This window comes from Hyla sarda, chromosome 1, assembly GCF_029499605.1.
Source record: "Hyla sarda isolate aHylSar1 chromosome 1, aHylSar1.hap1, whole genome shotgun sequence".
In the NCBI taxonomy this organism is placed as follows: domain Eukaryota; kingdom Metazoa; phylum Chordata; class Amphibia; order Anura; family Hylidae; genus Hyla; species Hyla sarda.
This window is the reverse complement of record NC_079189.1, coordinates 70,191,623-70,204,831: the sequence shown is the minus strand read 5'-3', so window position 1 is coordinate 70,204,831 and position 13,209 is coordinate 70,191,623. Positions and strand designations below refer to the sequence as shown.

Here is a 13,209-nt window from a genome sequence, read left to right as displayed (position 1 = left end):
GAGGAGCAGCAGCAGCAGCAACAGCAGCAGCAGGGCAGGCAGAGTGGCAGACCAGCCTACTTTAATAGCTTGGTCATGTGACTGGGAACAGTAGTAAGACAGGTGCCTTCAGCTTGAGCCTCAGTAAGGGGCTAGTTGCCTGTATGAGTGTTAGCTCTGTGTGTGCCTGTGGATTGTACTTCCAAAGCTTTACTGCCGTCATTCAGGGACTGAATGGCGTGGGACATGTGCAACCAGGACTCTGTATGGAGTGACATAGAGGTGAGCATGCACAGACATTCTCTTTATTGCCTTATTCTTGCATTCTAATTTCTTTGCATGCATTTAAAAAAAAAAAAAAAAAAAAAAAAATATATATATATATATATATATATATATATATATATATATATATATATATAATTTACTATTGTTATTGCTTTTTTTTATTTGACTTGTTACTGTTAAATCCTCAACCTTACACTTGGGGGAGAGAACAAGTCTTAACATTATCTGGTTGCTATTTTAAGGGTTTTTACTTGTATGATGCTGGAGCCCAGAGATTAGCTGCTGTCATCGGTGCCTCTTGCAGTTGGAAACTATTTGCATGTGTCTCTGGCTCTCTCTCTGCCTCTCTCCAGTCACATGCAATATGTATGCTCAAAGATATTGATATGAATCAGTGTCTGAAGTCTTTCCAGTGGCCTGCTTGGAAGCCAGCCATGGCTATTTATATAACAATTAACTTAAAATAATCTCACTTATTGCTGCCTGCCTGCATACTTGCCTTGTGCTCTTCCATTTGGGATGTGTATGGCTTATCCTTTGCTTATTGCAGAATTGTCAGGATTTACTACTACTGGACTTTCTCCTTCTTTGATGCAATGGTGATGGCTAGGGATGGTTAGCACTAGTGTTGTTAGTAGGGATTATAGCTTTACCTGTGCTGGCTCCATTTGTCACTACCGTGCATGACGATGGGCTGTTTATTTCCATTTGTGATATACTGGAGAATACTGGAGAATAGCAAGTGTATATGGGATGGTGCTGTGCAAGATGTTGCTGCATGTGTAAAAATAGGTAGCCATACATCAATTCTACAGCTTCTGCTGGCTACAATTCATATGGAGGAGTGGGGGGATTAAAAAGCAAGCAGTTCTGGACTAGTCCCTGGAGTGTCATGTAGAAGATACAGTTCTGCATGTTTTGCATTCTACAATTGGAAACATTGTTATGTAGGATGTAAGGAGGAGAAACTAAATAAAAATAAATAAAAGATAAATATTTATGCATTTATTTATCTTTGATGATGTAAATATTTATAAATCGATGTTTATGTGCATTTGGACTGGTATGCCTTTAAATTTTTTTTTTAGCATTTTGGCTGCTTTTGTAATACTATGAATATTAATAGATTAATGCATGCGAAAGCTCGTCTTCCTAATAGACCGACAGAACTGTAAGTGACCCAGCTCCTGACTGCAAAGTCCTAATTGTTTTCGAGTAGCCGGAGAGTCCTGTGGCTTGTTGTTGAGCAGATAGCATGGGTCTCAGCTGCTGTATCCTCATTTTTCCATCATGCATTATTTCTGATGCTCCTACGAGCTGATTGAGGAGCAGCTCGCATGGAAATACCCAAGATTTATATTTTTGCAAACCAATGACTGCGAGTAACATATCAACAGTTATTGATCTGATGATCACCATGGTTTGGGCTGGAATATCCTAATATTGTGTGCATAAATGGATTAACTCTTGGTCCTGCCTTAGTCATAATTTGCTGCTGGGTTCATACATCTCCCGTTGCATACTGTGTGCTTGTTCTTTTTTTTTTCTTATATGAAGCTAATTTGCGAAGCTTGGTAAACCAAAAAAAAAAAAAAAAGCTGATTAAAAGAATAAAAAAAATAAATAAAAAAAAAACACTTGCTGGAAAATACAATCTGTCTGCTGCTCCCAGAACAGGACAGACCGATGCTCATATTAATAAAGGCCCACGTAGCTAAAGTCCCAGATGTTTCACATTTTAATGAGGACGATGTGTGAGGAGATTGTGAAGATTGATAGAGCCGTTCTTACAGGGCATATTGCAACAAGTTTACCATTCCGCTGCTGCTCTTCCTGCCTCTGACTACAGGTCCCAAATAACAAAAACAAGTCCGATGCAGAAGTGACCGCCTTAGATGGGTGTTTTAGGATGACACTTAACCTTTTGATTTAAGACCCCCTGAGCTTGATGCTCTATAGACAGCTAAATACAATGATATAGAATTCCGCAATTTCCATTGACTCTTGCAGTGACTAATACTTATTTTTAGGCCTTTTTTATTTTCTTAATCTTATTATATCCTGGTGATATCTTTGAGATGTAGCTTTAACATGTAGGCCTTCTGGAGATAGGAAGTGGATGGAGTAAAAAATTGATAAGCACCTGTTAGGGATGTGTGAGAAAGTGGCAGGAATGTGAGTGTGACAGGAGAGGACGGCTAGGCGTGTGAAGCCTGGAACCCACTGAAAGGTCAGATTAGTAATGGACTACACATTGCTTGATTCTCTTTGGTCAACTGTGATATTGCACTCTGAAGCTGCCTAGATGGAGTGTTTAGAATGTTGCTTATATCCAGAGCAATGCTTCTTTTTCCCCATTGATCTTATGCTATAGGTTCCAAAAAGTTTACAACTCAAAAAGTTTGCAGCAATTCGACACATCTTTATAGACCTATCGAGGCTTGCAAATGTCATAGAGCTCTGAAAATAAGCATAGCACATCTACGTGCCCTATTGGTGGTGTACTTTCAAGAATTGTCTTTCTATGAATGTATTCACCGGCCAAAGATTAAAATATAGAGCAACTGTGCCCCAAATGACCCTCCTGTGTGAGGATTATGGAATGTGGCAGTGAGCCATATCCTGGAGAGACATTTAGATGGCCACAGGTATGGTGAAGGATTGCTCAATCTGGAAGATTTCCAAACTTTTTAAGCTTAGCATAACCTTGAGGGACACCCACCAAAAGATAAAAAACAGATGAACTCGTGATACCAGCACTGATCGTATGTCATCTGACAACACAGATGGTGTTCAGAAAAGAATTTCACGTGATGATCTTTTGCCTATGTTTCTTGCAGTGCGCTGCTCTGGTTGGCGAAGACCAGCCCCTTTGCCCCGATCTTCCGGAGCTGGATCTTTCTGAACTTGATGTCAATGATTTGGATGCAGACAGCTTTTTGGGTGGATTAAAGTGGTACAGTGACCAATCAGAAAACATTTCCAATCAATACAGCAATGAGTCATCGGACATATTTGAGGTAAGGTACCTACCTAATGGTCATTTTGATGTTTTCCATTATATGTTTTTGGATGACTACTATGAAATGTATATACATTAAGCTTCCATAAAACCTGAGAACCAGGTGCAGAGTTTTGCAATATTTGGAAAATGTAACCTCTGAAGTCAATGGTGAATTTTCAGAAATACATTTTTGCAGTAAAGGAAGATGTTTTTTTGACCACAAGCGTGAAGGCTATAAATCAAAGCTCTGTTCTGTCTGGCTGCTGGGTTACTCTGGGTAGGCCTTGTAAGACCAAGGAAATGAAATGTAGGATTTGACAAATATGCAGAATATTTGGCTCAAGTAGAATCTGTGGCCAAAAGTTTCAAGTTAAAAACTTTAGAGAAATTGTGAAGTAATTGTTTTCCGAGTTCTTGTAGCAGGTTTCAAGTGGCACTTGTAAGCACTTATACGCGTTACCTTGGCCCAATGCCACATGGTAACTGGAGTGCTGCGTGATGCATCATTAATATGAGGATCTCCTCTATATAGACATATCAAATACAACTTAGTTACGTCTAACCCTCATTATTATGGATTAGCGGGTAATACATTTACTAGCACCATATCATTTACATCAATTAGTAATTCTGCTACTGGAATTAAGGAGCCAGATAGTCAATTTGCCCAATTTGCTTGCTGTCTGTTTTCTATTGATGCCTATGAAAAGTATTTTCACCTGGGGTAAGATGGTCTTCTAGAATGGGGTATCTGGTTTTCCATTCCAAAAATAAGGAAGCATTCCATGGGGGCAGCCATTTGTAGGTGTCACTAAGAATCAGCCAATTGAGGAGCAAGGATGCATTGATGTAATTGCCTTTATGCTCAATGAATTTTCCACCAAATTGGCTGCCTTCAGAGAATTGTGGAGTATTGCTAGGGTTTGGTTGAGAGGAGTCACCTCGTACTAAACCCCCATCTTATATAATCTACTGCCAGAAATTGCCTTTATTGATTTATGCCTCCGGTTCACAAGATGAGGGAAGAGGATCCTCTTCAGAGACAGTGACAAATAAGGACTACTTTCATGTCTAAAGTGGAATGCCTTAAAAGACAGCTGCATCAATTGTTGTCCTTGAACTTCACCAGTGCTTCCTTTGTCAGTGTAACATAACACTAGCATGAAAAAACCCAAGTACACAAGGAGGAGAGTGGCCCAGCCACGTGCTGTATTACGTTACTGCAGTTAGTTGATGGAAAAGCCTTAATTGAAATGGACAACATGTCTTTATTTAACCGTTTTGTTGCTGGAAGTTTATTTTCGATCCATCTCAAATGGGTTCTTTGGTCATTTTTTTAGTGCCCAAAGCAGTGGCTTCGGTTTTGGCATCGTATAATCTTTTATATACATGTAGATGATCTAAAAAGTGTAACCAAGTGTATATGGTCTTATGTTGGTAAAGTCATCAAATAAAGTATCTAAAGTCATCAAATACCATCACTAAAGACCATGGACTGATTTATTAAGTCAACAGTACACAAAAGAAAATATTTTTCTTAAATTAATTTGTCTAATTGAAAATGCAGTCCAGTCTACTGTCAGCTTGTATTTGAGGAGGAGAAGCTAAGCAATTTGATATACATTATAGTGATTTATTTATTTACAACTCTTCTTATTCTGTGTGTAGAAGTCTAGTGGGCGGTCCTACTGTGATTGACAGCCTTCTCTGTGGGAGTGTAAATTCAGAGGTCAGTCATTAGTAGGACCACCCGCTGAACTCCTAAGCCCAGAATGAAGGTTTAAATGAATAAATACTAGATCATTTTCATTCTGGCAATCTTCTTTAGCCATTAACGTCATCACCATCAGTAACTCATTTCCATGTTTAGAATCCAGTTCTGTAAGTTTTGGTTTGCTCTGCTGAGGAACTCTACTCCAGAGGAGACAAAACTGTCTCTGTCACGCAGTGGTCTCCAAAGTGTGGACCTCTAGAAGTTGTAGAACTACAACTACCAGCATGTTAGTTAGCTGCCCAGTCATGCTGGTAGTTTTTTCCAGCATCTGGAGGTTAACAGTTTGGAGATCACTGCTCTAGTGCCACCTATTGGTAAACAATGACTTACAAGATAGTTAACCTATAGGTGGCAGTAGACATATGTGTTCCTTCCTTCTAAAGAGTGTTTTGTTTTTTTTTTGCATATATTTTCCCAGACAGCATTGTTTCTAGTTACTACTAGCTTGATCTCCAGTATATTTCAGTAACATTTTCTGTCCAAAACGGTAATGTTTAGGGCAGGTGATATGAATGCTGAACTGGTCGCACATGCATGCTGCCACCCCCATTCATTCAGGGGACAATTGACCACTGTTTTTTACATACACCGTTGGCTGTCCTGGCATGCTGGGTTTGTAGTTTTGCTGCATCTGGAGGTCCACAGTTTGGAGACCACTGTTATCAGGGTTTATCTTTTTTTTAGATCTAGAGAATACCAGGCCTTTATTGATAACCCCGTAGTTGATCTTGGTGAATATACATCTTTTTTATTTCATCCATACTATTTATATAACTATGACTTGCTCATATCCGCCTCAGAATCCGTCGCTTTTGACGTGATGAATGTCGCGGCATGCAACACTCTTATTTCCTGTCAAAACGACAAACACATCAGCGGACCCCAGTGGACCCCATTATAAGTCGTCCAGTTGCTGTCGGTGTCCATTGTGCGATATTTTTGGCATTGCAAAAAATGTATACAGAGCCTTTTTTATAACTCTATCAGTATTCAAGTGACTAAACCATTTACATTATGCTTAATGGTGTGGACTGGAATACAAAGAAATAATGCTTTGTTACACCTTTTAAGAGACAGCATGCCTCCGAGAGCCGATACATTGTAGACTTGTCTGTTTCTTAGAAGGTCTTGTGACTTCTTCCACTAGACAGGTTTAGATTACACTGTGTCCTTAACTTGGCATTGCATTGCAAGTGCATGTGAACAAATGCGTGTAATGGCTTTTTAACCTGCAAAAAAGCCAGACTATGCAATATATATAGTTATATTGCAATGTAGAAGTGGACTGGCATGATGCTGCCAACGATTTCCACTACGTACATTGCTTACTCAGGTTACCCCTGTCATCTTGTGCAGTCACATGCTCGGAGAAAGGCATGTCAGAGAGCGGGCCTGCGTTTTCCTGCCGGGTTTATGTGACTCCAGCTGTAGCTAGCAGGAGGCCGGTTGTTTCCATTGTCTAGGGAATGAAATACGTTTCAGTGGGTGTGAGGAAGGCCGAGTGCATGGCAAGAATAATAATAATAAAAAAGTCTAAAGTCACAAGACTCACAGACTTACAGGTATGACAACAGGTATATTGTCTCTGCAATAACCCCTGTGCCTACCCAGTGTAGCAATACACAAAGGCTAGCTTTGTTAAGGGACACGCAGGGAGAACTGGCACCTTCTTTTTTCAGGACTTTGCATCACAGCACCCTTGACTTGGGCTTTTGTGTAAAGGTCCTGTGTAACGCCAGATTGCTACAATCAGCTCTGTGTGAATGAAGCAATAACGTCCTACCACAAATTGTCACACTGCTTTCCCATGGCAAGCTTAGCGCTCTCACTGGGCACATACCAGCACCCATTGATTGGCACTAGGTTCTTCACTGCTGTTGCCTACTACATTACTATTATAAGGCCCCTTAATCCCATCTATATGGACATGTATGAACAAGTAATCCTCCCATCCTGCTGCTGCGGCCCTCACGTTGCATCACTGAATTATATTATAATCACTTAAATTCTGTAGTAAACTTTCATATTTTTTATTCATACACTATTGGCCATCAATAAAAATTCACTGGCACCTTGGAATGTAAACCCATATATGTAGCACATAGTTGCACAAGAGTTCATCAAGTTCAACTTATAACCCCACTGTGTTTATCCAGAAGAAGGGATAAAACTCTTATGGAGGCTGATGCCTTTTCTGGGGAAAATTCCTTCCCGACTACAGAATTCTGTAGATACAGTTTGCACATATTGTTATTTTCTAAGATCCTACAAGACTTAAGTTGCAATTTCTTTGGACTGTTGTTCCATTTTATGGTCAATCCTATGGTTTTGCCCACTTTTTCATCCTTGACCAGGCCAAACATACATCTTAATAGGAGTGAGGGCAAAGGGTAAGAACTGCTTGACATGGCAAGTTGTAAAGGACCTTAAAGGGGTACTCTGCCCCAGACATCTTATCCCCTATCCAGAGGATCGGGGATCAGATGTCTGATCGCAGGGGTCCCACCACAGGGGACCCCCGTGATCTCTGCTGCGGCACCGCAGTCATCCGGTGCACAGAGCGAACTTTGCTCCATGCCTGATGACTAGTGATGTGGCACTGACATCACGGTCACGCCCCTTTGTGACATCACGAGCCCCCGGTGCTGCTGCCGGCATTCTAAATGAATGTCGGGTGCTGCAGGGAGATTGCGGGGAGATAAGATGTCTAGGGGCTGAGTACCCCTTTAAGATGCAGGTCATAACATTAGAGCTGTGGTTGCTAGACTGTGGTCCTCCATAGGTTGCAAAACTACAACGTCCAATGCCCAGACAGCCTATGGGTAAATTGGGGCGGGGACAAGAGATAATAAATGCTTGACAGGGCAAGTTTGCAAGGACCTTAGTATTCAGGTCATAGCAATAGAGCTGTGGTGTCCAGACTGTGGAACTTCAGATGTTACAAAACTACAACTTCTAACATGCCTGAGTAGCAAATGGCTTAATAGGGGTTGGGACAAGGGGTTATAACTTCTTTACAAAGCAAGTTCGCAAGGACCTTAGGATACAGGTCATAACAGTAGAGTAGCGGCCTCCAAACTGTGCGCCTCTAGATAATGCAAAACTACAACTCCCAGCATGGACAGCCAATGGCTTACTGTGTGATAATTGCTTGACAAAGCAAGTTCGCAAGGACCTTAGTATGCAGGTCATAGCAATAGAGCTGTGGTCTCCAAACTGTGGATCTCCAGATGTTGCAAAACTACAACTTCCAGCATGCCCAGACAGCCAACGGCTGTCTGGGCGTGCTGGGAGTTGTAGTTTTGCAACATCTGAAGGTCCACAGTTTGGAGACTACTACAGTAGATGAGTAGAAGTATGTTGCTCCAGGGTCCCAGTGCCTAAGGGCTTGAATCTTGACCTTTAGTAGACAGTCTGGATTTTAAATGTCAAGAATAAGGATTTGCAACCATTTCCTGCCGCCGGACATTCTTTGCGCAAAGTAGGTAGGGGACCCTGTTGGTGGTCAGAAAGTCAAAGTTACGCCACTAAGGGGAGGTTTTCTAGACTAGATTTTGAGACTGTAGCATTCAGTTGCAATTGTATTCATTCTAATTGAATTCTTCTTCTATTTGAGTTAAAATTCTAAAAATATAAATTTTACTATCCAAGATGTTATCTTTTGCAGAATAAAAATGATTAAAAAAATGAAAAATAAATATTAATATTTATTATTTCATTAAAAGGGATTGGAGTTGCAGCGAAGATGTGGTTAATAGTATCCCGTGGCCAAGGAAAGATTTGGCCTTCCCAAAAAGAAAAAAAAAATGCCTGTAGCATTGTTATTTTGTCAACCAGTAGGTGTCACCCGGTAATCAGTCTCTCGGCAGGGTGCTGAGTCAACATTACTCACAAGTATTCTCACTTAGGAATGCAACCTAAATCCCCTGCTTTATATCCATAGCTCAGCCTGTGAGCGTTTTACAGAAGCCGGGACTCCGGCGAAGACCATTTACATAACAGAACGGTAATGCCGAGCTCATGAAATGCATAGTGTATATTAGTGGAGGAAGGGGGGGGTAAGCAAATTGTTTTACTGATGATTGAAATAGGCCGATATGATTGCAGCTGCGGTGGGAAAGAGAATGAATCAGCTGTTAAAAAAAAGACAAAAATAAAAAAAACTAAGAGTTTGTCATTCTTGGCACAGGATAGATTTACAAAGATGAATGACTTTCCACCAATGTCACCCGTGTGCCGCTCTGTGGCAATGATATGAATTTTGTAACTATATCAGTTGGTGTAGACCTAGATTACGAGCGTTCAGCAGATCTGCCGGCTTGGTTACTATTGCGGGTTATTCATTGCAAGAGAAGCGATTAATGAATGACCAGATCTTGTGTAAAACTTGGTCCCGTGTTAAAAGAAGTCCCACTGTCGTAATTGCCAGTCTTATGACCGGTGTTAATGGGTTTTCGTGCAAAGTGAACCTGTATAGAATTTTCTACTATTAATTTCCATCTTTAATTTTGCATACAAGGGCATCGCTTGGGGCCGGGAGCTCAAGGAGATGTAGTTTGAGGGAAGGAAAGGCATTGTGATGACCACAGGAGACCCCCCGAGTTACTAAAGGTCCTAAATGTCTATGGAGGCATGCATGTTGTGTACGTTACATGCAATATTTTTCTATTTTTTGGGGGGGGGATTCAGTTATCATAAATTACAGAGCAGAGCATAGTTTCTACTTGCCTGGCACATGTATGCGTAATGCGTGATCACTCCCTGGGAAAACCGTGCCTACTTTTACAGGTTTAGCAGTTTGGTTGTTAATGTGCTTGTCAGAAATAAATAAAAAAAAGTCTATCCTGTTGCCCGTAAGACAGGAATCGGTAATTAATTTTTTTCAGTATTGGAAACCTCTTTGAAGACATCAAAATATTATCAAACAATGCACATCACCTATTTTTCCTGCAAGGTGAAGGGTTTTTCAGGATTGGAAGTATGATCATGTGGACAGCCCCTCCGAAAGGTAACCTATCACCAGATTCTACCCTATATAACAGGTGGCATCATGTTTTGTAGTGTAAATAAAGGTTTGTCACATGTCCTCTTGAGTGTCCAAAATGCTGCAGAAAATTAGTTTTTGAAGTGTCCCCCCATCATATGTTAATGAGCCTCAAGTAGTCATCAGTTCGTGTGGCCTGGAAAGTAGCCATGGTGTTCTGACTGTAATCGCACCTACTCAGGAATGATTGACAGCCTGGCATGGCCAACGTCACTGCTCTACTCCCTGAGGTCTCATCCTAGCCCAGAAGCCGCTTCATACCCAAGGATATCGCTGCATCTGGGCATGCGTGAAATTCCAGTGACGATCGGTGACATTGACAATGTTCGGCTGTGTAAATAAAGTCCCAGCACTCACCAAGTACATTGGAACTTTATAAGGAACTTTATTGCATATCCTTCAAATCAAACAGGACGTGTTTCGGCGGTAGCCTTCCTCTGCTGTCTACTAGACTAGTAGACAGCAGAGGAACGCTACTGCCGAAACGTGTCCTGTTGTGAGTGCTAGGACTTTATTAACACTGTTTCTGGACCTGATCCACCACATGCATCACCCTCAATGGAAGTGTCAGTCAACCTATATACTAAGCGATGTCTATCTGTCAGTCACACAGAAGTTGGCGTGATTAGGCCCTGGGACACCGTGAATATTTCAAGATACTGCACACCCCATTGACTACTTGAGGCTTTTGAGAATACTGTGCGGGACACTTTTAATACTCATTCTCATTCTGCAGTATTGCGTACGCTCAGGAGGACATTCAATCATGGTGAGAAACCTTATTTTTCCCTATATAATGTGTTGCCATGAGTTTTATAGGGTAAAATCTGGTGACAAGTTCCCTTTAATACTTGAACTTTTTTGCATTATGCACTTACTTGATTTTTAGACTTGAGGGATGAAATCCGCAGTGAAATTTGTTGAAAATCTGCACCTAAATCACCACTTTACAGTAGATTTTGCAGCGGACTCATTGTGGCCTTATGGTGGAAATCCACTGTGTCTGAATTCACCCTTGCATATACATTAGCAAGTTACCGTATCTAAATTTTGTTTTCGACTGTGTATTCATCACATAGGGAAAATATCATATTGTGTTTTGCCATTTACTGTAGCATTAACCTGTGTACCAATGAAATCAATGTTATCCATAGATCTAACAGAATACCTAAAATGATCTAAAAGAACATAAGATTGGTCACTTTATTCTCTCCTAACAGATGACAATTGATGATTGGTGTATTTGATCTACAGTCATTGTAGTTTACAGAGACCAAATTGATGGTCCAGATCCCTTTATGTTAGGGTTATGGAGACCTCGATTATATACTCTGTGTAATATGCAGGTTAGAAAATGAAGTGCATTGACCATTTTTTCACCCTTGCAGACGGCATGTAAGGAAATGTACTACAAGTAGGATAATCATTGAGATTACAACAATCCTATGTGAAGTAGCTATTCAGCCGTAGTATTGTTTGCTTAGTCACATGCTTCTAGACTCAGATACAATTCTCTTTTACCCTTTATTGGCATCAATGACCAAATCAGTAGATATTGACTTATTGAAGGTTCAACAAAAAGAAGCACTTTAGTGGTATTACCCCCTAAATCACCTTTATCCTGTTTGATAAAGATCATAGATTGTATTGGACTGTTATACATGTGCTAGACATATCCTTTCAATTGTTAAGTGGTTAAGAGAGGTTATCTGGCCGGTTACTTAACAACGGAGTGTTTCATGTATGAGATAGTATTATAAAATGCTAAAGCCTATCTAAAGCTTTTCAAGAGCAGACATTATATGCACAGTTTAATATCATATCTATAGTCACACAAAATAAATAAGATAGAGGAAGAGGGGCTGTAGAGGAATAATCAATGTATAAACATATCGATGTTACTATGTGCCAAGTGTACCGAGTGCCTTGTGCACCTATGCGTTGCCTCGCTTACCAGTTACAGATCAGTTTGTACCAAAAAAATCGTGTATATGCCTTGCACTGCACCACATTTATTTTTTATTTTTTTTTAAAGCCCTGCTCAGTAAGGGGTGTGACTTAGTGGAAGGGTGTGGCTTTTAATGCAACACCAAAATTGGACCGAAATATTGGCAAATATTATTGTATAGTAAGCCAACCAATACATAGGATAAAGTTAGACAACAGTGTCCAAAGATGTGCCAGATTTATCATACAGCAAATGTCACATATAAGAGCCAATGTGATTTATTTGGTGCAGATTTATGCTTTCTAAATTTTAGATGGGATTATCAAATTTGTTATGACCAGCATGAATATAAGTTTAAAAAAATTTAGAGAATGTATACCTTCTGGTCATATTTGAATAATATAAGACCGATAACTAATCTTCAAATAACTGGAAACACCTATTATAAATAATTTCTTAATTCTTAATTATTTAAATCAATTCATTTTCAGTCACTGACTTCCATAGTATTGGGATCATATGCCATTTGATGTTAAGAGTTCCTTCTACCAGTGGATAGAAACAAGGCAATATGCACCTTGTTCATCCCTGCTACAGCACAAAGTCTTACATCTGAGTCTCTTATAGTGTCCTTATAAATGTATGTATGAATGTACAGGAATCCTATGTAACAGGTGTTTTGTACATCTTAAGCTGAGGCACAAAATACTGTCTTGATCTCCTTCCAGTTCTTGACTTCTCGTGAAGAAGAAAAGGCTTGTGTGACCTTCTGGCTGTTTTCCCATTCTCCTGTTACTAGCTGCCATAATATTGGGGCCCTTTGCCACTTTATTTTGAGAGTTCCTACTACCAGGTTATAGAAACAAGTCAACTGGCACCTGGACTGGGCCCATTCCTCCCTAAACAGTACATTGAATTGTCCATCCCTTCTCAAGTTTCACATGTGATAGACAACTTGTAGTGTCCTTCTAGATGTAGATCTGAATGCACACAGACCCTATGTAGCAGGTGTGCTGTCAGTCTACTATCCCCATGCTGGGACAGGAAAGACTGTCTTGATCTCCTTCCAATTCTTGGCTTCTTTTGAGAAGGCTTGCGTGACCTTTTGGCTGGTTTCCCACCTGTCTCATTGGCTAACATTGCTTTGCCTTTGCAGAGAGAAGACTGTAAAC

The 13,209-nt window shown here is 40.3% G+C and overlaps 1 protein-coding gene across 1 annotated transcript in view; it reads left to right on the top strand.

The window, feature by feature from the left end:
* The window catches only part of PPARGC1A (PPARG coactivator 1 alpha), a gene marked incomplete in the record, with an annotated part of 122,141 nt that overhangs the window by 19,016 nt on the left and 89,916 nt on the right, over window positions 1-13,209 (top strand). The window contains 1 exon segment of the mRNA XM_056555607.1: window positions 3,108-3,287. Coding sequence (XP_056411582.1) covers window positions 3,108-3,287 — 180 coding nt within the window.